The following is a 26,706-nucleotide window of genomic DNA, read 5'->3' as shown; positions in this document are numbered from 1 at the left end:
GGGCTGGGAGTGCAGCCTGGGGCAGAGCCAGCTTGGGAATACCTGAAGAGGCAGCTGCCAAGGAACGGCCCCTTCGAGCGTGGACTGCAGCAGCCCCCCAGGGAGATGGCGCCTAGAGCTCGTGTTCTCAGCATGTGTCCTCTTTCCGAGTGTTTCTCTGTTCAGTGTCCGCCGAGTCTGGTCCGCAGTAGTCACTGTAGCCAACACTGAAATTGGTGGGGTGGGCACGTTGATTCCAAATATCTCCAGACGTTGAGTGAGTAAGCCTCGGGGTCACACAATTTGGTCCCTGAAGTCAGTCAGGGAAGTATCCATCTATTCATCAAGGGTCAGGCGTGTTCTCAGCAGGCCCTCCCGACACACACGTTGCAGGTCTGCAGGGCACAGCAGACCCGGGGAGAGCAGGACGACAGCATGGCTTTGAGGTGCGGCGGTCATGTGGGCCAGCATCCGGGCGCTCGGTGTGGCGCAGAGAGTGGGTGCGAATCCCAGGACAAGCCCCACGTTCTCACAGAGTCGTAACAAAGACGTGTGTATTCTGGTGCAAACCTAAGGATCACCTGGTCTCAGTTCGTAAGAAGACTATTTGAGTAAGTCTCAAAACTTAGTGAAACAAATACTCTAGTACTCTCCATCTGAAGCCCTAATAATCACCTTTTTTTCTAATGTAAGAAGAAATATGTATATATCAAACAGTGTTGAATGTAAACACAGATGCCAACCACCCTTTCAGTTTTATAAATCTACTTTCAGCTTTCATAGGTGTGCAGACTCCCTCACTTGCCACGATCCTAAACATGAGAAAATACCCTTCTTTAAAACTTGTTACAAATATTTATTAAAAAGTGCAATTCAAAAGTTAGCTGGGCAAGTACATCATTGCAAATCACAAAAAAAAAAATAGGAAAAGAGACCAAAACAAAATGAAAACAAAGAAATACAGACAAAACAAGAAAAAGTTTTAAGAAAAGTTAGGAATGAATGGACCCCAAAAGACGAGGTGAGAAGCCAGAGCTAGAACTATCCGGGGGCCACTGCGTTTTGCGCATGCAAAGGGCGGTGGCAAAGATGTGGCGTGGCTGCCGGTCTCCGGCGCCGCTCGGCCGCTGCTGTAGTATTAGGCCGCTTGTGGGGGGTGGGGGAGGCGGTTACAAAAATATGCCGTGTACATGTGCGCGTGGAAGCATTTACAGAGTCACCAGAAGCTCGAAGTTTAGTGTCTCAGCAACTAAAGCTCAACTGAAGCATATGTTGTTTAAATTTGGATTGGCTCAGTGATTTGAATGGAGATAAAAATCGAGATGTCAGCTTAGGGGGAAAAAATAGTTGGCCTACCCTTTTTGCTATTACTCACAAGGCAAGGACAGCCTGGTCCAGAACTAGCCTTCCCTGTCATCGCAGTTTCTAACTACGTGTGGTACATGTGCCACCCCTTCCCAACCCCATCCCGCCAAGGCAGAGTGTGACAGGGTCTAAATCCATTCAAGTGGGCCGCTCAGCAGCCATAGGTTAAGGGTCACCCTAAAAATAAAAATTACACCTCTGCAAGGAGAGGGAGAGGCTGTTGGGACAGCCGCCTGAATTCAGCCAGGCTGTGACCTCCCAGGACCTTGTTTACCCTTTGCCCAGCCATGCCCACTCAGGGTCACGTTGCCCTTCCTCCAAGTCAAGACGCCCTATGTCGGCACTCCCAGAGCACAGTGCTTCTGTTTCCCCTCCGTTACTCTCACTGCAAAGAGATACGCCTGGGAAGGCAGCCTGATCCCCGAAGAAAGAACCACTGTGTCTTCTGACACAAACTGCTTCTGGGCCTTCTGGCCCCATGACACCAGTTCTCGGGCAGTGGAGGGGACAGAGGAGCCCCGTTCCTGACGGGGTCCTTCTGGAGGGGACAGTGGCTGCTGTCTGAGCAGGAGGAGGCCGCCAAGGATGGATGGAAGGATCAGTGGCGAACACTCACTGAGTCTGCAGAGTTTTCTGGATTCCTCAGAGGCCCTCCACAGGGAACGAGGTCCAGAGAGGCAAGGCCATGGTGAGTTGTCCTCAGGTCAGGAGAGGCGGCACCTGGAGTGTGCAGGTGTTACGCCCCCTTCCCACCGGTCCCTGCAGCACTAGGATGGAGCTGTCTCAGTGGTGGGTCGCAAAGAGAAAAGTCAGCTCGGGCTGTGTTTTCAGGAGAGGATGGTGCGAGCTGGCCCAGGGCGGACCGCATGCCCTCCTCCCAGGCTCCTGGGCTGTCACAGCACGAGGAAGAGGACTAGCACGACCAGCAGGATCACAAACAGGACGGCTATGGCACACCACTGGCGCCGATCTGCGAGGCAGGACACGAGGGTTAGCTCGAGGGACTCCCCCTGCCCTGAGGCAGTCCCATGAAACTGAAGGCCACCCCCTGAAGCAGAAAAGGGACAGCATATGCAAGTGATGGGGGCAGAGAGGCGCTCAAGCCTGCCCAGGCACCTGGTCCTCCCACGCTGCCCTGCTCCTGGCCTGCACTGCACCTGCATTCACCGTCCCCACAAGCTGCCCTGTGATAAGACTGTGCTGTCACAGGTCTTTAATTAAAACCTGTGGTGCTTAGCTTTCCGCAGGTGGTTACTGCATCCCTGGAAAAGGTGCCCTGGCATTATGGATCAAAGTCCATCTGCTTTAATCTCCCACTGAGGTCAAATCATTTCATTCCGTAATAATCTTGTCCTATCCTCAGAGCACTATGGCAGGATGGAAAGGGGACAAAAGTTACAGCTGTCACTTCAGGAAACAAAGAGCTAAAAAAGCTAGCTCTGGAGATCCCGAGCACTTATCACACCACAGCTGGCTAGGAGAGAAGTAAGATTACTAACCAGTGACCATGTTTGAGTAACTTACACAGCTTTTATGTCAATGAAAATGAACCGTCTTTTCTGAAACTTTCTGCCCCACCAGCGATTTGGAAAAGGCACAGGAAACAAGGTGGCTAGAGTCCATCTCAATGGCTGGCAGCAAGGAGGCCCTGAGGGACAGAGCGGGTCCTGGGGGTTCCCCAGCTCCAGCCCAAATCTGGATTGCAGTCACCATGACTCCAGGACAGCTGCCTCATGGGGCTACTGTGAGACAAAGCCAGACCAGAATGTCCTTACACATTCTTAGGCACAGGATGCTATCCTTTTCAGGATGGTCTTGAACTTGGGCAGGTGTAGAAAACAGGTGGTCTTTCCATTGATGACTCCTGCTGTCTCCCACAGCAAGCCAGACTGATGGAAAAAACTAGCACTATTCTATGAAATGTAGGTCAACCGCCAGAGAGAAGAGTTCCATTTAAATAGAACTGTAAACAAATTCTGATTCATCAGAAGTTTATTTGAAAGCCTACAGATTTCAGCACAACATGGCTACTGAGAATCACATCATAAAAAGGTTTGGCTCTGGCTTGTGTGGTTCCGTGGATAGAGTGCCAGCCTGCAAACCAAGGGGTCATGGGTTCGATTCCAAGTCAGGGCACATGCCTGCATTGAGGGCCAGGTCCTCAGTTGGGGGTATATGAGAGGCAACCACACACTGATGTTTCTCTCTCTTTCTCCCTCCCTTTTTCTAAAAATAAATAAAATCTTAAAAAAAAGGTCTGGATCTAGGAAAATAGATCATAAAACTCTCCAAAAGGCAACACTAAGTCCATAAAATGTGAACTTTTAAAAAATACTTTAAATGTCCTGGAGAACAAAATCCTAAAAGCCAATTCAACTTCCACTAAAGAATGCAAGTGAAGCAAATACCTTCTTAATGATGACCAGCTTGCTCTGCGTCAGACATACTAGAAACTCACTTCCTAACTGTGATGAGGGCAAAGACCCCAAGTCTACACCTTCCTTTTCCGAAGAACTATTCCAAAGTAGGCAGGGTCGGCCTACTCCAGGTGCTGCGTTTAATCCTTGTAGCCTGTCACTTCAGTGGTCAAGAAAGCTACAGTAGCTAACATTCTTTCACCTACGTAAAAATGTTTACACTAATTTAAAGCCACTGTCATTGAAAACAGCCCATATTCTCCCAAAACAGTCCAGATAACTGCTTCCTAGCCACCCCACCCCCACCTCACACCTAATTCCTGCACTTCTCCCCCACGCCTAGGCACCCTGCCATTTTCAAAACCAGATTTCCAACACTGAACCAGCTCTCCACCTTTTGGCTTTCGGTTAGCCTCTACCAACCCCCTCCCCACCTGCCATCACTTTCTCTTCTGCGATCACATTAAATAGGGGTTTTCATCAAGGAGAACATCCATCGTGCAAGCTAGCACAACCCAGGAATGTTCATGTAAGGCCATTTTCCTTTGAAGCGGTAAGCTGCTGCTTTGCAGCATGAACTAGGTAACCCCAGAGAGCAGTTACCCAAGCTGACTTCTGGGAGAAGGGGCGGGACTAATCACAAGGGCAGTTTGTGACCGAGTGGGAAGTCCTAACCAGCTTCCTGCAAGCTCAAGACCTGCATCAGGGTGCAGGGGAACAGAAGGGACTCCAGTGGTAGTTTTTCATCCTCCCCAAATATTTTCCTCCCCTAAAGAGAAAAGATAACAGAATTTTTGGTAAGAGGGGAAGTAAACCTTGCTTTCTACTCAAAAGGATGTGCTTTGGGTAGAAGGACAAGATAGTATCTTTCTTGGGTGATTCAAAATAGTGAGTGTGGGGTCTTGGCCATCTCTGCCCACAACGCAGGTGGCTGTGGGAGAGCCGATGTTTCCCATCTCAGGAGCCGTGGGCCTTGTGCTTGGTTACTGCCTAACCGAACTTCAGGGTGTCTTTCTGTACGTAAACTTTCCCCAAAGTTACGGAGGACAGATGCAAGTACAGACTGCCTTGTCCTCAAACAGACGCAGACACCGCCAAACAGGAGGCCCCGAACAGTCTGTCTTGGGGAGCAGGCAAAGATGAAAATGAAAACCACAGGCAACCTCTCCAAACTGAAGGACCTTCCAGGCTCAATGCTGTTTCCTGGCTCTCTTTCCTAGACAAATATAAGTGAAGTTCGTTCTTTGCTCCCCAAACCTTCCTTTCGGGAGAAAGTAGAATAAAGCATAAACAAGTTTCAGTGCTATTTATACACACTGGACAGCTTATCACAATGCAAGTACTTTTCTAAATTATTCATACCCAGAATGCTGGGAAGAAAAGACACAGTGCATCTTTGTTCAATTGCTCTTCCCCAAACAAAACTGGTGCTGAAGTAGCTACTTGACTTTGCGGCTAATACATACACTAGAGAGAGGGCTGGTGTTTAAAATGGTTATATAATACTTCATTAAAGCCTGTTTTTTTTTTAAAAACAGAAGGGTGGGGTGTAAGAGGAGAGAGTAGAGGGAGTCAGAGAGATAGATGACTTTGCAAGCCTTTCTCTCAAAGTGTCAAAGGTGAACTGAACTGGTGCCCACATTAGGCAATGACAAGCCCGCTAGAAGTACATATATTGAGTCCTGAAAAGAAAGCAGGAACTAGGCCCAGCTAGGAGCTTCCCTTTGTTTTGGATATAACAGGTCATCACCCCTTAGGGCCACTTCTGCCTGTTTTACGATTTTTAAAAAAATACTAAATGCTAATATATGGGAGACATTGGTAAACACTTGTGCACTAATTATCACTATTTCAGTGAGTCCTCGCCGTGACCTTGAGAAGCAGGCATCACCCTGTTTTTTAATCAACGAGAAACTGAGCCCCAGAGAACAGTTCATGTAACTTGACTATGAGTTAAACTGCTGAAAAGCAAATATACACGTGTATTTAAACCTTGCCTCAGACGGCCAAGCTGTTAGACTCTCATAGCATGTGCCCAATGAGGAAACCAACAGAAAAGCAAGGTGTGGAGAAGCAGAGGATATCCCCGTGGGGGAGGGGGCTAAGGCTCAGGGACACCTCATTCACCTCGAGGCGAGTCTCAGTTCCTCCTTCGGCCAAGCCGCCCCCACCAAGTAAAGAAAAAAAACCCAAAAAACAGAACTGGACTTTCTTCCATTTAAAATGTTATTTCTCATGTAATAGGGGAGGTTGGTTGTAGTAATCAAAAAACAGACACACTGGGACACATCTTCCTATATAGTAACTAATTTGAAAAATGTTACTTCTTCATCCCCATCCTGGTGCTAATTTGCTGGAATATTTTACTATGAATTTAAGTTTGATCGCAAGGGCACCTTATTCTGAAATGGTGAGGGTTTTTCTTTCAATGAAGTCAGTGCAGGAGAAACAGCAAATGGCTCCTTAATTATTGTTTAAAAATTTTGGCAAGGAATTAGAGAAAAAATAAAATACAAAAGGATTTTGTACTTGCAAAGAAAGTCACTCCATCGGGAGAAAAGCCGCCAACCGCCAACCACCAACCACTTGCGGAGAGACGTGCGCAGGAAAGGGAGGTGATAGGGCACACGTGCCAGAACCCCCGAGACTGTGCCCGGAATTAGCTAAGAGTTCTCGTGCTTTAAACACCATACGTACCACTGGTCATGTGAGATACTTTCGCAAGCTTCTTCATCACATTGTCCAGCCGAGACTGCGTGCTCTCCAGCTCATGTGAGAAGTCGTCCAGCATGCTGGAAAGGGAAGCAGACGCAGAAGGCAGCTGGTAAACCCGCAGCCTCGGTGATGCGCTGGTCATGAAATTCGATCAGGATCTGGGCCGTGGTTTTAGCAACGTGAGGCAGATACCACTGGGATTCAAGTCCCCAGCCTACTGCCTGAAATCCTTGGGACAGACAGGTTTTTGAACTCAGAATTTTTGGAATTTAAAAAAAGTAATGCGTTTTATGTGCCATATATTAGCCAACACCCTCGCAGGGCCCGGGGCGGTCCCCACAAACACCTGAACGCCTCTGCGGAGAAAAGTGTGTGCTCGGCTAAGTCAGGGCTCTCCGGGCAGCAGGAACCTGCCCATCACAGCAGCCCCCTGCTTCTCCGCCACCCCTCAGTGACGCACATTCCACCCCGCCGAGTCCCGCCCGCCCAGAAAGTGGGAGGCGCCGCAGGCAGAGACGCTGACTGCTCCGTCTGCTCTTCTGCTCCCGCCCAGGGCCGCCCACAGCAGGGCCCGGTCAGAACCTGTAACGGTGAATGAGTGCACACCGCTGAACACAGAACTGGGTCAGGAGACTTTCTGATACATCCTGGCGGACTATCTGTCTTTTATTTCAGAAAAACTGTAAAATGGCAAAGGTATTATGTAGTAGCATTTAAGAATGCTGATTTTGGTGTCATACTTTAGAGTTTTAAAAGACTGTGCTTAAGGAAAAACAAACCCAGCTGTGTTCCCTTGTGTGTTTTTATTTTTGAAGGGGAAGATTGGAGTTAACTTTTTAAGTTTTTCTCATAAAGCTGAAATTTAAGATGCAAAGTAAAAAGTTCTGTTCGATGCAGTGGGACAGTCATGGGATGATGGTGAGCTCACGTCCTACCCTCTGGGGACACAGGCCCCCACAGAGGCCACACGGCCACGTCTGCCTCACGCCCCCCCCCCCCCCCTCTCAACACTTCAAGTGCCCGCACGGAGCAGCCTGCGTCTGTTTTTGCAGGTGCTGAAAAATAATGATCATAACTGCCTAAAACCCTGTTAATTGCTGCTTTTGGAGAGGCTAGTCTGTAAAACACAATAAAAACGTAACTCTAAATAAAACAGTTCTGGGGTTTACTAGTCAGGCTCGCTAGGGGCCCTGGGGACGGCTCTCGCCCTCAGTCCCACGGCCCAAGGGGGGCGTCTCGGACTCACACGGCCTGTTCCTCCAGCTCCCCGCCGATGCGCTGGGACATGTTCTTCAGCACCCCGATGCTGCCAGAGACCAGCTCCAACTGCTCGTCCTGCTGCTCCACGATCAGCTGGTGCCGGAGAAGTGGAAACAAGCAATTAAAATCCATATTACCTGGTTCCAAGCCCAGCACTCGAGCAGCTGCTCGCGGCTTTGCCAACTCGGGACAACTCACACTCAGAAGCAAAGCCCAGAAACCAAAGGCCCAGGCCGTCGCCTTCAAGAGCACACTGCTCAAAAGGCCGAACTGTGCAGCTACTGATACCGCCTGCTGCTCCAACTGTGAACAGTCAGCGGGTCTGAAACCACCACGAAGGATCTACTCTGGTTGGCTGGAATCCAACAAGGGAACAGACAATGGCCAAAAGCACCTGCACAGTGACCATTGGGACATGGGGGTGCCGGGAAGAGGATGCCCACTGCCAGGGTCAAGGTGTCAGTCCACAACGGACGTAAACACAAGGGAGGCTGGCAAATCTCTGGACGTGGGAAAACCACACACACAGTCCTTTCCTCCCTCCTCAAGGACAAACCAGAGGAGGCCCGGCAGTAAGTTACCTCAAGGACAACTGCTTCGTGATAAATACTCAATTGTGTGGGAGCCTCCTCGCTTTTTGTTTTAAAAAAAAACTTTATTAACATAAATTTTAGCAGACAACTGGGTAAGCAAACATGCTAATGGACAAAGAACACATAACCTATATAAAATACATAAAATACAATATTTAAGAACCAGTAGCTTCAACTGGTAGACAATCTTCAAATCCTCAGGTATGTTGTTACTAGCTTTTTTCACTGAGACTACATATCAGAAGTAACAACACGGATGTAATTAACCTCCCTTCTACCCTTCACCTCCACTAAAGCAACCATTTTTATATGTAATGAAACCAGCAACAATTATCAATGAAAAAAAACCAGGACTCAATTTTTCTGAAAGTGCGCCTTTTTAAAAACGAACAAAAAACTGAGTAAACAAGTGGAGGCTGGGGAAGAGGGGCTCTTTTGTTTTCATTTTTAAGTCAGGGCCTCATCTGTTTTGGAGGCATGGCCTGCTTTTCCTCAGAGGCCTAATCAAGCCCAGCCCTCCGGAAACAGTCCTGCGCGTCTAGAGGAGGTTTTGGAAACCCTTTGTATGTGCCATCATCACAGAGGTGGGCAGGGGCGGCCGCAGGGCGAGCTCTGGGCCAGCCTGCCTGTCACCAGCAAAGCCCAGTGGCTGGCAGAACTGGGGAGGTGCCTGCCTCCACATCCGTCCTCGGTGGGCGGCTCCCAGTACCTGTTGCTGAGCCTGCTGCTCCTCGATGAAATGGGAGTTGGCTAATTGGAGCTCGCGGTCCAGGCGCCCATATTTGTCCGGCGCTCCAGTGCTCCAGTTCTGGCTGCCACTGTCTCCCAGCAGTGCCTGCGGGGGCGGGGCAGGGGCCCAAGGGGGAAGGGGAGATGAAGGGTTACCGTCTCTGAACACGTGCTCCATCATGGAGACACAGAGTGCTCCCACTGCTCACCATCTACTTCCCCAGGCTGCCTTTAAGTAGTGGTGCAGGCTGGCTCCTGCGGGTCCGATGTAAGGGATGCCAGGAGGGGCTCTCTGTCCCTGGGCTCACCCAATGGGACTCACAGATGGGCTTTGTCTCATTAAAATGCAACAGATGTCAACTGTAAGTCAACAAATGCCCACCTGTACACACTTGAAGATCTAAAAACAGTCTCCAGGCCAGCTCTGCCTAGCACCCTCAGAAGTTCACCAGAGACCTCCAGGTTCTGGTTTAAGTGACTCCAGAGATCTGGAGTCCTGTGACCCAAGAGGTTTTTGGATTTTGAAAGGGACAAGGTGGTTCTTAGAATGACAAGAAGCCAAGTCAGTCTCACACAGAAGGCACAAGAGCCCAGGAGCCATCCATGTGCGTGCAGCTTAACCCATGAATAAACCCCAGTGCCTGCCCGCTGAACTGAAGGCTACAGGCTTCACCGACGGGGAGCTGGGGGCAGCTCCACCAGGCAGGCACGGCCACACTGGGTGCCTGACTGGCCCCAGTAACCTGGGCAAGTTCCTGCCCTGAACTCAGTCTCGCCACCAGGGTGTCTAGATGCCAGCGTCAGCTTCCCCAGTAGGAATTCAAGGAAGTCTGTAGTCAGAAAAGGACGAATTGGGGAGTGTCTTCTATGCATGCAGAGGCCAGCCAGGAAGGTGAGTGCTCAGTGTAGGCGGCTGGTGACTGGGACCCCTGCGGACCTTTCTGACCAGCTGGTCGGAGTGCCAGCTCACACCAGTGCTGCACAAAGAACCAGAACCTGCTGGTGACTCAGATGCTTTTTTCTTCTAGTTGCCAGATCTTCTTACAGCTGCTTTTGATTTCTGGAGCTACTAAAAGCCTGATTGCTTGGTTCTGTCTGAAAAGCCCCCCAAAGCCCCTCAACAACGAAGCTGACCTCCTCATTGGACTTTCAGAGGTGAATTCGGTCAAACGGCCCCCCTCAGGGGTTAGGCTCTGGGGCTCAGGACGCAGAGTATAATTCTGATGCGGGCATGGGAGGAGGATCGGGACGTCTGGGAGTTTCCAGCAGAGCGGGGCCTAAGTCTAATTAGGAGGCTGGATGGTGACTGGGTACGAAGGCGACCAAGGGATCTTGCGGATGGCTCTGCCCCAAGCTGGTCTCGGGTCAGGATTTAAAACATCTGCTGGCTCTGCTACAGAGACTCTAGGGACTCGAGATGCACATTTCATTTGTTCATTCAATCACACTACCTGGAGACCAGGAGAGACAGGTGTGGCTACGCCACTGTCACAAGGCAGGTAGACAGGAAGGTAAACAGGAAGGAAAAACCAACAATGACTTGAAAAATGAAATACAGGGGCAGGCACCGGGAAGGTTGAAAGAGGTGATATTTGGAGCCCTGCTACTTCGCTGAGCTTGTATGTTTGCTTTCAGAATGAAGTGGGTCAACAAGCGCCCACAGGTGCAAAGCAGGAATTTACCTCATAGACTGATTCCTGATTCCTAGTTAGTTAAAAACAGTGAGCTGACTTCTTAAGAATCTACTAAATGGACTATTGGAAACTTTATGTAGTCTGAATAAAATTTAAATCAAGCCTATAATTTAGGGGACTGTTGTATATTATTTAAAAAGGACTGTATTTTTTTATCTGTTGGAAAGGAATTTCTGTCAGTTATCAAAGTGTCTAATTGTAAAAATATACCTAAAATCCAAGAACCGCCCTTTTGTAGCTTTTTTTTTAGATGTGTCAACATCTGTGCTTTGGTTTCTGAAATGTATTAGGTTTCATAATTTATTTGTGAAAACTAATAAAAACTGGACCTCACCTCAAAATAATATGAAAAATGTAACACATTAAATTTACACACATTTAAGAAGTCTTTCATTTCATTTTAAATCTCATAAAATTTCAATCATGAAATACCTATTGAGTTCTATGGGGTAGGCCATGTAATAACAGCTAGAAATGAACACCACCACCACCACCAAAAAACAGAAAACCACGACACAATCCCTCCTTACTATCAAGGAGCCTGGAGTCCAGCAGAGAAAAAAACAAGTAACTAAGCAATTACAGCCCTGAACAGAACCTGGCACAGAGGCTGTGCCCAGCAGGTGCAGAATAAATGGCCGTGTGGTAGGAACTAGAAGAGTAAGCACGGGCCCCGGGAAACCCAGAGCAGAGAAGCAGAAGCCGGGAGGGATGGAGGGCGGGCAGGCCGGGGGCAGCTGGCAGTGGAGCTGGGGTGGGCTGGCGACTGGCCTCGCGGCAACTGCCGGCCCCCTCCAGGCTCAGCACGCACGGGGCTTCTGCTCGATCACACGTTACCCAGATGTCAGCGTTTTGAAATTCCAGTATTTAACTGTTTTCTTTGATTTGATACCATGCATTCAGATGCTTGCTCACCTGTCTGTTTTTCCTTTCAGCTAATGCCTGCACGGATGAGGCCGACATCTGGTCCTTCATGTCCTAACCAGGTAAGGAGAAGACCAAGAACAAACACATATCCTTAGATGAGACACAGTCACGGTCAACATTTTGTGCATTAGCAAAACACACATAATTTGTTCATTTTTTAAAACAAAAAGACAGCATTTTTTTACGTTTTTAAGTTTCAAAAGTAAAGGAACTAAAGAGAAAAATGTCCCTTTAAAACAGAGGCAACCTGGGTACTAAATTTATAAATTTTTAGAAGATTCTGTTTGTTTATTCTTAGAGAGAGGGGAAGGGAAAGAGAAAGAAAGAGAGAAACACCAAAGGCTTGCCTCTTGTTCGTGCCTTGACCAGGACCAAACCCTCAACCCAGGGATATCCCCTGACTGGGAATCGAACTGGTGACTCTTTGCTTTTCAGGATGACACCCAACCAACACCACACTGGTAGGGCATGGGCACTTAAATTTAATTAGGAGAGAAGAGGAAAGGAATACGCCAGACGCACCATTAAACGCTCACGCGCATTATCACTGAGTTCTCACGAAGAACCCGGGCAGCTGCTGCTCTCTCTCGTTTACAGTTGCAGACTGAGCTCCAGGACGGCTCCAGGTGCTTTCTCAAGGCCGCACAGTCAGAGAGTGGCCACCTGGGGGCTCGGGCACAAACGCCTGTGCTGGAGGGCCAGCGTCTTCAAGTACAATACACGTGAAAAGCCATGCACTTTAGGGTAATTTCCACTGAGAACCTGCTAAAGCTTTCCAATAGTGATGCAACAAGCAGGTCACTTATTTTATTTAAGTCGGATTCATGTGAAGTGTAGACCATTTCTAACACCACAGTGAATTTCCAGAGTGGCACCAGAAATAATTTTGTATGGAAAGAAAAATGAATGGAGCCATTACATACAGTGAAGAAAAACACTTTGTTAAATAGGAGCCAATTTGCTATCATCTATACTAACCACAATCCAATATACTTTAAAGTGATTTGATCTGAATACAAAATTACTGTAATATAATTTTTCTTAAAGGCTGGCAAAATACTTTATAATTTTCTTTTGGCCAGTAGACTGCTTTATGGATGCAAACGGTAAGCTATTCGGCTTTTAGAAACTCCTAAGACCCCTGGCAAGTGACTGGTAGACCAGCAGTGCCAAGGCTCTGGAGGGGCTGGGGTCTGAGTAACAGCCGCGTGGATTCCTCCTCTTCTCCAGGACCTCGGTCAGACTTCATTTGCATCGAAACGAGATGACAGGAGCCCTAGCGTACTCAGTGGGATCATGTATAGTTGAGGTCAGTTTAGATCTCAGCTCCAAAAGCTACAACATTGTGACGTATGGATTTGATTTAGAATGCTTCTTTCGGAGACTGAACTTTACACAATGTTTCTGATATTAGATATACAAACTTTGGATTCTACTTCCAACTATACCAACTAACTTAACATTCAGAATATTAACCTCTGAATTTCAGTTTGCAAAATTTACAAGTACAACCTTGCAGAGAGAACAACTCTAATGAATAAGGTCAAGAAATACATGCTCCGCCCTGGCCGGTGTGGCTCGGTCAGAGCGCTGCCCTGTAACTGAGGTCACTGGTTCGATTCCTGGTCAGGGTGCATGCCTGGGCTGCAGGTTTGATCCTCGGTCAGTGTATGTGCAGAAGGCAACCAATCAACGTTTCTCTCTCACATCAATGTCTCTCTTTCTCTGTGCCTCTCCCTTCCCCTCTCTCAAATGAGAATAAAATAAACATTTCAAAAAAGTTCTTAAAAATATGCTTTCATTACAAGACACCATTTTAAATGCCAACAACTACAGAAGTGTCCTTCAGAAAATCTATTACAAAAAATAAAAAAAGCAAACCAGATTATAAAATAAATAATGGAGGGGTGTTTAACTTACCAAAAAACACCTCACTGAAACAATGGAGCTTCCTTATCGGAATAGCTTTCTGAACTGGCTAGAAATGAGGACTGTCTAATCCAAATGCTCATTACAGAGATGGGGGCCCTGGGGCTCCAAACACTTTTACTGCCCCATTAAAGTGCTTATTTATACACCTTTAGATATCTGTGTACAGAAAGGCAGCTGATGAGTAAAACAAGGACGAGAGTAAGTTCGGTGACACCTACATTTGAAAAAATTTCAAAAGGAAATCACACGATATAAAGCCTTTGGCAAACATACACCAAGGTTCTGCCTAGGATGACTCTTACAAAGCCATATGTTAGCGCTGATATGATCCCAAGTTTTTATGCAAGGAAGCTGCTTTCTAGTGCATATGTTAAAGACAGCTGGTTGTCTTACATCTACTTATGCTAATCAAACGGCTTAGCCACACACTTCCAAAATACAAACGTATCTTAACGATACAAGATTTTACTCAACTGATGCTTTCGCTTGGGCTTTTAAACAATAGGTTATTTTCTAAATAATCTGAGACGACACACATGTTCACTTGCACTGGTTTTTGCACTCTGAGGGTGCCTGCTTGCTCTGGTGACTCCCGGAAGCCTGTCGAGCAGGGGTACACAGAAATGTCAGTAACACGGGCAGTGAGAGTTCCAGAAGCTGAAACTCAGATGGTGAGAGGCCGCCGTCCAAACCCAGAGGAGTCACTCTTCACAATGCAAAGTGATTACAAATCCATCGAGAAACCAAACGGTTTCTACAATAGCAATTCTTCCTTTGGCCCAGAAATGGAGCACCGCGAGAAACAGCAAGGAGAAAGGTGGCTAGCGGGGTCTGGAGGAGCAGGAGGCACGAGAGCCAGCAGCAGGCTCCCGCTTCTGCTCTGGGAGACAGGCCTGGCGACGGGACTAGAGACAGTCTTTTTTTTTTCAACTAGAGGAATTCTAAGTGGGAAACTGGCATTTAATTCACATGAAAAAAGTGGTTTCGGAATGGATGTATTAGTTTTGCAGTTACGGAAAGCGTTCTGAGAAGCGCAGCCACTTTCATACAAATAGGACGACCAGGTCACACTCCTTACCCTGACGACCTGCCGAGTGCTTGTGATAAGGATTTTCTTATGCTCAACTCAGTTGCATCGAGATTGAATTCCTAGGATTTGCTTCCACGAGCGTGGGTCAAAGAGTCAAGGAAATGCCGTGTCCATCATCAGAGCCTAACAAACCCCATCATTTTAAACCAGAGCTTTTCACAGGCAAGCTGTAAGGTCTGGCCCCCGTTTCTGAAGACTCAGACTTCCCTCGACCACCGCTGCGGGAGACCCGGGGCCACCCGAGGCACTGGGCATCTGTCGGGTTAGGAGCCGGAGGCCTGGCGGGGCTCTGCCAAGGGCCTGTCAGCACTTTGTGTCTATTCTTTTTTCGACTCCAGATCACCTTGCCCATGATGGCTTTTGCAAGCCTCTTGTATTTGCCATTCCAAACTGTTCCACTAGTGTGGAGAAGCTAACCCTGCTTCTTAATCTGGAGAGATGGAGGCCTCTCCAGCAAAGCTCCCCCGATCTCCTCACCCCAACCCGGTCCTGCCCCCCCCATGGCAGACACTCACAAGGCTCTCTGGAGTTGTTCTCTCCGAGTCTGCAGTGTACGTCTGTGCTGCAGTCTGACTGATGTCTGTCCCCCATGGCCGCCCTCGCTGTCAGTTCTACAAGGGCTGGTACGTATGTTCTGCTTATCAATCCAGTCTTGGCAATAATGAATGTGCAGCACGTGATACACTCAGTAACTGAATATTTATCGCAATTTGGTGTCCTTCCTCTGATAATTTCTCTCTCTTTTCCCAATCTTTTCTCTCTCCCTCCTGTCTGGAGGGAAACTATATCTTCCTGTAACTATGCTTTTGATCCCACCCTCACATTTTGTTCCATTCACTTTGGAAACACACTTGTCCTTTAATAATACAGAAGGTGCCGGGGTCATTTAAGATTAATAAAATGATGCAGTTCACACATCAACTTGTGCATGAACCTGTGCCGACTAGGAAGTGACCCTGACAATCTGGTTTTCTTTCATGTTTAATCTTAGAAAAATAAACAAAATAGAACATCAGACCATGCAACTGGCACATCTTCAATCTAAGTTTTGATTAAATGGGATGTTTCTCACTGGAAAAGGCCATGCCGTTTCAGCTTTTACAGTCCTCTGGTCCGTCGGTCAGGGCAGCGGACCCATTTCACATCGACGGCATCCCTTCGCACCATACAGCAGGCGTGCTTTCCCTGAGCGCCGCTCTCCGAACACAGGTGCCTCTCCAGTGGACACCCGCGCTGTCACGTCACTTCTTGAACAGGGAAAAGCAATCTACAAAAGGCTTTTCTTTTGGTCTCTAATTACCAACATCTCTAAGGTAACACTTGTATATAGGTGTGCACCTTTATGCAGTGCCAACTACTAACACTTGTACAGAAACTCCCTGGGTCGGGCACCATTCTAGGCTCTGCACCTGTTAAACGTGCAGCAACCCGAGGAACGAGGTACAGTTGTTATCCTGACTTTCTACTGGAATGGACACGGAGGCACCGCGCACCTGAACACCCGATCCGACTGCAGGGTCGGTCCTCGTGCATGACCGCTGTGCCAGCTGCCCCGTGGCACAGGACATGCCACACATCATGTGAGAATGTGGCCACTCTACCGTAGCTACTGGGCAATTACGTTAAGTGTGTCATGGTCCAAATAAGAACAACATGGATAGATTATGACAGGAAATGCTCAATCTATGTGCTGAAGCCGCTGTAGGGGAACTCGCTCCTCTGCCTCTTGCCCCCAACGGCACAGGCAGCACCAACAAGGATATTGATGGTTTCGTCCAGGTCTTCGAGGTCCCACTCGATGCTCCGCAGGTTGTTTCTCAGCTCGTGGTGGTCCAGTCGATTTCCTCCCTGGTGGCCGCGGAGGGGTCCTGGAGGAGCTCTGTCCATCTCTGAAACAGCCCCTGGGCAGTGTTGACAGCCTTCTGCACCTCTCTGTAATCAGGTGGGGAGAGGGGAGGAGTCACAGACTGCTGCTCCAGAACCGCTTGCGCATGGCTTAAGTGAACATTTACGGTCACACACCACCCTCCGGCAGCAGCCACCATTCCCAAAAGCGTATGAAAGTCTTTACAGAAGGCTCTTCACAGGCAAATATCAAAGTTCAAAACTTTAAAGTAACAGTCCTAAGTATTATGTTCTCAGCTGAGGTCCAGAATCAAATAGCCATTATTTAAGCAGCTATAATAATCAAGTTTGAGAAGGACAAAAATTTAATTATGTTTCCAAACAGACTGTGCTAAAAGCAGCAGTAGAAGCAACCCTACAAATTAACTAAAGGGCTATTAACATTCCCACATGCTGCCACTATGGGTGGGACAGTAATTTACACTAGAATAGACAAGTCTAATACAGCTTTTCTTTTTTTGGAGGGGAGCATGGGGAGGGTAAAAAGGGTGGATGGAGGGTTACTCTTACTCAGCTAATCTTTCAGAGGTTAGTATTTTTATTTGGGACATTTTAAAAAACACCCAAATCTCATGAGATGATTTCCCGACACTAGCAGCTTTACCTACATCTACTTTCCTGGGCTATGCAGTGGGCAGTGCACTTGAGCAGACCCGTGTGTTGCTTGGCTGGAGTGGGACTTGGCCATAAGTGCTATGGTCTAGTGTTCTTTTAGATCAGATATTGTCACAAGGTTTTAAAAAGTCTCCTTCTCCCCACTGGGCCAATATCCACCACTTAAATGTTACCATCTAACACTGCCACATACATAGCAAAAAACAGAGTCATTTCTATACCGCATGGTCTCTTGTGTACAGAGATAATGACTTCTCTGCGCCCAAAACTAAGAGATCTGTTTTGATTCTCTGTGATTTCCTAACCAGTTCTCCTCTCTATATTCAATGAGGGTGTTTGGTGTCTGTCTCTTTAAAACAGAATTTGCATGCATCCTTTTCCCGCTGACATTTCAAGTACCAGAAGAGAAAGCACTAACAAAAATGAAGCAAAGTGTCTGACAATATTTCGTCTAGGAATACTGATGAGAGGGAAAAGGCGGAGTGTTTAAAATACAGACTCCACATGGCTACAGGGCCACGGCTGAATAAACCACTGAGCTCCACGGTCTGCAGTGCATCTACCAGGTACGTTCACGTCCAGTCCCCTGTGCTGGGCATGTCCCCTCCTCGTTCCTACTTCCCGTCAGCCTGTACTGCAGTGCAGTGAGAAACTCTGTTTGAGACAAAGGGGGGAGGCCTAAGGCGGTGAGAGGTGAATCCACTATCTTCACTCTCCATCCAGGTGTCTGGCTGATGTGGTAGAGAAGGAGGTGTGCATATTCCCATCATACAAGACACTCGGTTTATCTGTATGTGTGGGCGTCATGTATGATCATGGAAGGCAGTGAAAGAGGGTCTAGAACAGTATCTCATTTTAAAGAATGTAAAATTTATCAGTTCTGTAAAGTGAATACAAATTCCTTTTTGAGAACTAGGAACCTCAAACCTAAGAGCCTGGGCTAGGGAACACCCCTGTCTCCACCAGCAGTCTGCAGCCGTAAAGCTGGGATCGGGTTTTCTTAGTAGCAATCCATACCCCTTTTTTTTCTTTTTTCCTGGTCTGAAGGACTGCTTTGTATCTTCAAAATTATTGAAGACTCCAAAGAACTTAAATTGATATAGAAATTCAAACGTATTTACAAATAATTATTAATTAAAAGTTACAATGAACTTACATGTTAACATAGTTTGTAAAAACTAACTTTTTAAAAAAGATTTATTTATTTATTTTTAGAGGGAGGAGGGAGGGAGATAGAGGAGAGAGAAAGAGAAAACATCAATGTGCAGTTGCTGGGGGCCGTGGCCTGCAACCCAGGCATGTGCCCTGATGGGAATCGAACCTGTGACACTTTGGTTCACAGCCCGAGCTCAATCAACTGAGCTAACGCCAGCCAGGCCTTATAAAAATGAACTTTTAAAATTAGTGAGAAGAATGGCACTGTTTAAATATTTTTATTTTTCAAATCTCTTTAATATCTGCTTTAACAAAAGACAGTTGGGTCACATGTCCTGCTTTTACCGTTCAGTGTGTTGATACACATTTTGGTTGAGTACATGACCAAAATCCAGTCTCATATAGTTATATAGTTGGGAGAGGGAGAGCTTATTTCATAGGTTTTTGCAGATAACTGTGGGCCAAAACACGAGCAGATGGCAGTGTCTCAAATGCTGCAGTGTGGAACCTGAAGCTTGATCACTGACTTTGTGAACTATCGTACACGACACCCTCCTGCTCTGCCTTGTGTGCTGAGCAGATCTTTCACCCACGCAGGGTTTTAGAACACCGTGGGCTGGTCGGTGGATAGCACGGCTTACCGAGGGTCACAGGTCTTTCAAACGCTGGCGCAGTCCATTATACAACATCCAAAATCATGTCATATCACCATCAGTCTCACCAGAAACACTTAGTATCGAAAATCTGTCAGATTCGATTCTACGGGAGGGGACTCCAATCTTGTCGTCAGCAAAACACTGTCAGGTGCTTCCCCTGAAGCAACAGGTGTGCCTGTGCATTATAAAGAAAGTCTCTCAAGTGTCTTTTAGACAATGTTGAGATTTGAGAACATAGGCACTCTGAATAATCATTTGTCGGTCATTCTTTCAAGTAAAGTGGAATTTTCTGTGGGGAAAAACTAGACGTTTCCGCTTTTCCTGGCACAGCTGCCTTATTTCACAGGAGAGCAGAAGCGCTTTCCGCGAGTGTGCTCTCACGCCGTCACCGGACACAACCTGGGTGGTAAGGCAGGGAGAGAAGCTTTGCAAGTCACCCATCTGATTAATGACATATCTAGAATGTATTTTTAAAACTCTCAAAACTTAACAAGAAAACGAACTCAAGTTTAAAAAGGGCAAAAGATTTGAACAGTCACTTTCACACGGAAGACAGAGGTAGCACTAAACACATGAAAAGATGCTCAGAATCATTAGTCACCAGGAAAAATGCAAATCGATCCACCAGGAGACACCACTACATACTTACTGTGGCAGAGCTTAGAGAAGAAAGCAAATGCCAACACCGACAACGCCAAGTGCTGCCCAGGCGGCAGAGAACCTGGAACTTGTGTTGTTACCGGTGGACATGCAAAATGTCACTTTGGAAAAAAGTCACTTTGGAAAAAAGTTCAGCTGTTTCTCAAAATTAGGTGTACGCTTACCAAATGACCCCCAAATCCCACCCCTAGGTGGGTAAATAGTACTTTTCCAATTACTCTTGTGTGAGAAAGAAAGAGAGAGAGAAGAGAAAAAAGAAAAGAAAAGAAGAGAGAAAGAGAAAGAGAAAGAAAGAAAGAAAAGAAAGAAAAGAAAGAAAAAGAGAAAGAAAGAGAAAGAAAGAAAAAAAGAAAGCTGTTTTACTGAGTTACCTTCAGTTTCGTACAATTTTGACCTCACCCTGCTGCCGCTTCCACAACTGCCCTGGGATGGCACTACTGCCACCAGTGACCACAGGCCCAGGTCGAGAGTGACTTGAACGCATCCTCATTTTCTGTGTACCTGACACTACAGCCTTCCTGTTTCCTCGAAACCCTCACTTGCTTTGGTGTTGCGACACTGTGCTCTCCCAGCTCCTACCAATCTCCCACCTGCTCTTCCTCCACACGGCCCTCACGCGTCTTCCTCGGCAGTGTTTCCGCAGCGTCTGGGTAGACGCCCTGCACACTCGCAGTCTCAGAAGATCCCTTTACGCTGATGACCCCCCAGCTGCATTCCACCCCTGACCACCCACCCAGGATTAACTCGGACATCTTTAGCTGCCTACAGGATCATTCCATTTGCCTCAAACCAAACAAACAATGTCCTCCCTACAAAAAAGGCAAGTATTCAAACAAAAAGATAAAACAGGTTAAAAATCTGCTTCCTTCTCTCACTTCCCAATTTTAGTAAATAGTGCCACTGTTTTCCAAGATTCAAAACTTGTCTAGACAAGCTTCATCTTTGACTCTTCTCACCTTGCACAACCTCTACTTTAGCCCAATCACTGGATTTTAGATCTGCAGGGAACTTCCAAGATAACTAACTAGTCTGCACTCACTGAGCAGGTAAGAGAACTGGGCCTCAGCCATCTGGCCGCTTGCCCCCACCTCTTCTGACTCTGAGCACAGGGCACCTCTTACCACCGGGGCCGTTCCGTTCCATTGTTGCTAGGCCGCAGACAAATGGATTTTCTTTGCGGGCTCAGAAGACCTGGGTTTGACCCCTGAAAAGTTGCTTGACCATAGGCAAGGGAAGAGTGACTGCTAGTGAACACTGCCTCCCGATTAAGAATTCATGGTAGGAAACAGATTAAATTTAAACTTCTCAGCAGTGTATTCCATGCCTCCTCTTCCCTGAACTGGCCGACTTTAATGTCCAACCTGATTTCTCACTAAAACCAATTCGGTTTCAGTTGGCAGGCCGTCTTCCCCCTCCCTCCCCCTGCTCTGCTCGTTCCTGGCTCCAGACTCAAGCGCGTACTTCCCCAGCCGCGGAGAGTCCTCACACCTCTGCAGATGAAAAGCAGACGTTTCCTTTAAGGCCCAGATTGGACCCTGTGTGCGTCACTGAAGTGTCCTTGACCAACATCCCCACTCGGGCCTTTCCTTTTGTCAGACTCCACGGCATCTCAGCTGTATTCCAAAATCGTGCACACAATGCGTATTGTCTTTCCCCTACTCTGTCCGCACTCTGCACAGTGTTCTCCAAACGGGACTACAATTTCAGGAGCCAATACATTTATAACCAAGGCTTGCAAAGTTCTTTTTACAATGAAACATCTGATTCTGATTTTTAAAAAGTAGGAAACGAGACTTGAGTTACATTCAACTCTACTGGACCAAACTTCCTCTGCGAACTAGAATAAATTTTTCTCCCAGCGACCACACCAGTAAACAGAGTTTTCTCAGGATTGTGAACGGGATGGGCAATGCTTGCCTTCAAGGGGCTCAGAGCTGAAAAGGTTCCATTTACAGACAAGAGCTGCTGAGGGGACACCACAATGTGACACACACCATCTTGCTCGTCTGCTCGAGTTTGCCATCCCTGGCCCACAGCCGAGACCCTAGAAGCCAAACGGTGGTGGGGGAGGACACGGACATGAACCAGGGTAGCAGAACCAGAGGAAGAGTGCTAGACATAGCCCAGTGATGGCGCCGGTAGGACCGGATGACCAAGTGGACACAGGACTGAAGGAGAGGACGGAGTCAGGAGTGATGAGGGCCACGGAGAGGACGGGCCACTCAGGCGTCTGCAGGCAGGGAAAGGAGAAGAAAAGGGAGAAAACCCGTGTGGTGGTATGGAGGACAGAGCTGCGTCAGAGTGACGGTGTGGGACGAGCACAGACACGCAGGGAGGGCCTGCGACAGCGGGAACGGTGAAGGTCACCCAGCGAGAACACACAGAGGACTGACCGGGGAGGCTATGCAGACGCGATGGTGTGAGGGCACAGGCTGGCAGAGGCGGCCAGCAGAGCAGGGTGGTCGGCGTGGAGTGTGATCATACCACAGCCATGTTGCACCATGGTAGCGTTGCACCATCTGGGCTACACTTGCCCTCAGATGCACCTCCACAACCCCAGTTGTGGGCTTTTCTCCTGTGTGCCATGACGAGACTTCCACGCGTCAGAAATGAGCCTCGAACCCAGGCATTTGTCACTGCGTATTTAAACAACTTCTAACTGGCCTCCTTTCGATCTTCTTCACACCACTTTGACCACTACTGCCAAATCAACGTTCCTAAAACCCTAACTTGTGTCATCTCTCTGCTTTAAACCCCCAGTGGCCTAAGATGAGACTCTCCTTGGCGCTGTTCTGCCTTGTCCTGTGAAGTGTTCACAGTATGAGGAGCATTAGGCAGTTCCAATTGAATCTTGGGTCTACCGCTTACTAGCTGTGCAGCCCTGGGCAAGTAGCTTAACCCCTCTGTGCTCCCCTCAGCTCTTCATCCCTAAAATGTGGCCAATGCCCACATCTCGGAGCTGCTCTTAGGAAGTGAAAAGTTCTTACTTAGCATACAACGCCTGACACTGGAGTTGCATCCTTTAAATGTTGGCCACTGCTATTATTAGCCGCCCCCCCCCCCCAAATGTCCAGCTCCACTGGGGAGTTTGCCTCGATGACTTCCACACCAACACTGCTCATCTCAGGGCCTCGGGTCTGCAGGCATTCCCGCCACGAGCACGCGCCCACCATCCCAGAGCACTCATCCACCGTGTGTGCTACACAGCCAAGGTGCTGGGCTGGAAATACAGGGAAAGAAACAGTCCCAACCCCCAGGACTCATAATCTAATAATAAAAGAGGAAGAGGTGCAATAATGTGCTGCTGGTGCCAAGGGAAACACTTCCTAGAGACAGTGCGGATGCTGGCACTGGGTCTCAAAAGCCGAGTGGGCGCATCAGGCGCAGAGCGGGGCCACGTGGAGTAGGGGCGTCCAAGGCTGTGGTCATGGTCCCTGTACGGGGTCAGGTACAGCTGGAACTCTAAGAGGAGACGGGCAGAGTGAGAGGAGGGAAGAGGAAGGCTGGACCGTTGAGGTCATGAAGTGTCTGGGCTTTATTCTGTGGGCAACAGGCAGCCACTCAGTGGCATTAGGTGGGGAATCCTTGCTTGGGCTCTGTGCTGCCCAACATGGAAGCCACATGTGGCCCCTGCATGCTTGAAATGCACCAGTGTGACTGAGGAACTGGAATTTTAATTTCAATTAACTTAAATCTAGAAACTAATACAGAATTCAGTTACTGGAAACTATTTAAGTATGCTCGGAACAATTTGGATATGTAAATCTACTTTCTCAACTCTAAATTTAATAAATTCTAAAAAGAGATAAGTATTTCTGATGACAATTTAGCATCCAAATTGAGATGTGCTATAAGTGTAAAATACATGCCAGATTTTGAAGATTTCATACAAAAAGTAAAATATCTCAGTAATCTTCATTGGTCAATCATGGGTTGAAATATTCTGAACCTATTAGATTGAAGAGGACAGTAAAATTATCCCCGTTCATTTTTACTTTTTAATGTGGCTGCTAGGCAATGAAACATGGCGTATGAGGTTCACATTGTGTAATATTTTGGATAGCACTGATGCAGTCCAGCCAACGGCACATGAAAGAGGCATGAGGTTGGGGGCAGGAAGACCAATTAGAAAGTCTTTGATAAAAGTCCAGATGAGACAGGCCTAAATTATCTAAATTCCACCCATCTTCAAAACCTATCCAAGACTTAATGCCACCTCCGAAAGCGTTTCCAATCATAACCATCCCTAATGAGTCACCACCCTCCTCCGATCTCCTGGGGCACTTATCTTTTGCAGCATTCACTTCAGCACGTAATCATTCACCACCTGTCATTTCTACTTAAGTTTTGAGGTCAGTGTTGCTCAGCTTAGACTATCAGCTCCTAGGGTAAGGACCACAATTTAGGAGTCCTTAATCTTTCCACACTATGTGATGCATTTTCAGTACTTTTAATAAACAGAGGTACATGGCTTCCCAAATACTCGGTCACACATACAATCTGGAGACACCCATGTGGCTAACTTTACCTTTGCACAGCAGCAGATAGTGAGAGTCTCATTTCCTCAAGACACATCAAGGACAATAAAATGATGTCAAAACCAACCCAAGACTCCAGGCCAATGTACCAGTAAAGCAGTTATATCTAATCGGTGAACAAACATTGGGAGATAGTATTGGATACTCTCAGGAAAAAATAAAATGTCAAGATGGCACAGCGATTTAACATTTTCATACATTCCATTAAAAATCAAACAAAAAATGTTTGATTCTCTCTGGTCTCTACTGCCAGGGATAACCTTTGCCACCTGTGCACTAAGAACTTTCATTTGGGGGGAAAAGACACAACTTTAACTTTTAAAATCTAAATGAACCTAATAACACATTTTCTAGGTAGAGAGCCACATTTTACTAGAAAAATAAAACCCTACAACTTAACATTTTCTGATCTAAGTTAAAGTAAGGTGAAGAAAGACCTTTCAAGGGAACTGTTAAGAAGTGTATAAAATATATTTTTACTGTATCATGAATAATAAAGTATTTCACCTAAAGCATCATTTAAATTTTCTAAGAACCCTTAAAAAAATTAAACACTCAGGCACCAGGTCAACTGTCACCACTACAGAAATAGGAAGCTAGCAGCAACTAGTTGAAAGCAAAAGGGCACTGACTCTATCTATGGTTATTAGTATTGATCTGGGAACTTTGTAGTTCTCAGACTTGTTTGTTTGACATTTAAAACATAAAGCTGACATGTTGTAACAACACCAGAATCCATCTTTCTTGCATTTGTTTAATGGCTACAAAGCTGATACAGTGACAACGTGCAATTCAAGTTTCTATCTCCGAACAATCTAGCAATCAAAGATGGAGTCAGGACAGCTCAAAGGGAAAAACAAGTGGGCAAACCTGTCAAATAGCCGGGGTGAAATCAGGGAGTTGAAAAGAAAGCACTCATTTCCTTTAGCACTGTGGGAAAATCCCGGTGCTAACAGAAAGCCGAGCAAAGTTTTGTTTGGCTGATTTCATTTTGTTTTCCTTCCAACATCATCACCGAGCATGAACGACTGCTTTCCTCCCGTCCCATTACTCAGTAAAAACTCCCCCACTGAACTGAGCTGTCTTCCGGAGCCCTGCTCCCCAGCCTCCCAGGTCCACACCGCCCCCGCCTCCCAGCCTGCGAACGTGCTGGGACGCCTCCGGGCTGGTTGTGGTCCCACCAGTCTGCCGGCCAGCGTTCCGATCTCAGTGGACAATGGGAGCTCACCCCCGTCAAAGCCAACTACAAAGCTCAGGAGGGCCATTTCCCTTTTCCTGCCAGATGCTGTTTTCCCTCCTTCGAAGTAAGGCCTGTGCTCTACTACAGCCCCAGTTTGGGCTGGGACCCGCGTCTCCCTCCCCACCTGCAGAGCCGCTGAATTCAACCCCCACATAAGTTACACAGCAGCGCACAGGCCAAAGGGTACCCCTCCCCGGGAGCTTTAGTGGGGGCACGGATTTCACAGTTCAGGTAGGTCAGATCTCTGGACACTTGGTCACGGCCCTGAAGGCTAAGGCGTCCCCACTGTCCCCCTCCCCAGTCTCAACTTGTCTCCCCTCCCCCTCCAGCACGGAGAGTGGGGAGGTGCGGGGCAGGCAACGTCACCTCCTCCAGTGGAGCCCTCGGCGACACTCACCCTTTCACCACAAAGAAGGGGTCCTCCATGGACATGGCGTCCCGGCCCCCGGCCGCCTCTCGCCCGTACAGTGCACAGGGCGCCCGCGCCCTCCGATCCTCCCTCCACCCACCTCCCGCAGCCACCGGAGCTTCGGCCCCGGGAGATCCAGTGCAGTGGGCGCGGGCGCAGGCCGGGGGACTGGGGACCGCCGCTGGTCCAGCACTCTGGGGGACCGCAGACCGAATCCCTGACTCCTGTGCCGGCCCCCGCCGGTGCCTCCTCCCCCGGCTCCACCAGGCGGGTCGGCAGGCCTGACCCCGCCCCAGGGACCCAAGGCCTGGGCCAACCAACAGCGTTGCCTGCTGCACCACTTCCGTACCCGCGCTCACGTGACCAGAGCCTGCCCCGCCCCTCATGGGCGGCCTAGATCACGTCACTGGACCCTGGAGGCGGGGCTCTGGGGGTGTCAAGACCCACCTCTCAGGATTCGGGTGGGAGGAGCCGCCTGTTCTTTCTTAAGAAGACAGGTAGGTGTTTAGGATCCACGATAGTACCTGATGTGCACAGTCCTGTTACCTTTCCTCTATGTACTTTTACTTGCTTTTGATAATGTGATTTATAAATCTCGTCCTCGACTTACAGTAAAGCGTGCTCATCATAGACATAATCTGACTCTACAATGTCGTACAACTCCTTTAGGTCTTACTCTGTATCCGGACACACACTAAAAAGTCTTTATGCATTATCTCGATATTGTGTGGGGGGGGGTATTATTACTCCCATTTTGTACAGGAGAAAAGTCAGTGCTTTCAAGATTTCCTGTGGTCACACAGCCGGGACAGGGCAGAGTCCCAGAT

General features: G+C 47.8%; 1 protein-coding gene across 2 annotated transcripts; it reads right to left on the bottom strand.

Annotated features, from left to right (window-relative positions):
• Positions 1–662: 662 nt before the first annotated feature.
• Positions 663–26,240, bottom strand: STX6 (syntaxin 6). 2 transcript variants are annotated; one of them, XM_036015532.1, is made up of 8 exons: positions 25,868–26,240; positions 16,465–16,633; positions 14,690–14,781; positions 11,668–11,730; positions 9,039–9,164; positions 7,723–7,829; positions 6,459–6,553; positions 663–2,314 (listed from the first exon to the last, which is right to left on the bottom strand). In XM_036015532.1, the coding sequence occupies exons 4-8, from the start codon at positions 11,725–11,727 to the stop codon at positions 2,238–2,240; spliced, it is 465 nt and encodes a 154-aa protein (XP_035871425.1). In that variant the 5' UTR covers positions 11,728–11,730; positions 14,690–14,781; positions 16,465–16,633; positions 25,868–26,240; the 3' UTR covers positions 663–2,237. The 2 variants fall into 2 exon arrangements, with proteins under 2 accessions (XP_035871425.1, XP_028386730.2); XM_028530929.2 differs by lacking the exons at positions 16,465–16,633; positions 25,868–26,240 and having other exon boundaries at positions 14,690–14,785.
• Between the last annotated feature and the right edge of the window lie 466 nt (positions 26,241–26,706).

This window comes from Phyllostomus discolor, chromosome 14, assembly GCF_004126475.2.
Source record: "Phyllostomus discolor isolate MPI-MPIP mPhyDis1 chromosome 14, mPhyDis1.pri.v3, whole genome shotgun sequence".
In the NCBI taxonomy this organism is placed as follows: Eukaryota; Metazoa; Chordata; class Mammalia; order Chiroptera; family Phyllostomidae; genus Phyllostomus; species Phyllostomus discolor.
Note: the sequence above shows the minus strand (reverse complement) of the source record. Positions and strands in the feature narration are given on the sequence as shown.

Bases quoted from the DNA above. Each gene is read 5' to 3' on its own strand.
- STX6 (XM_036015532.1), bottom strand. From the start codon at position 11,727: ATGAAGGACCAGATGTCGGCCTCATCCGTGCAGGCATTAGCTGAAAGG. The intron at 7,830-9,038 runs GTACTGGGAGCC...CTCCGGCACCAG, and splicing joins AGCAGCAGGCTCAGCAACAG to CTGATCGTGGAGCAGCAGGA. The intron at 2,315-6,458 runs GTACGTATGGTG...CCTGCCTCGCAG, and splicing joins AGTATCTCACATGACCAGTG to ATCGGCGCCAGTGGTGTGCC.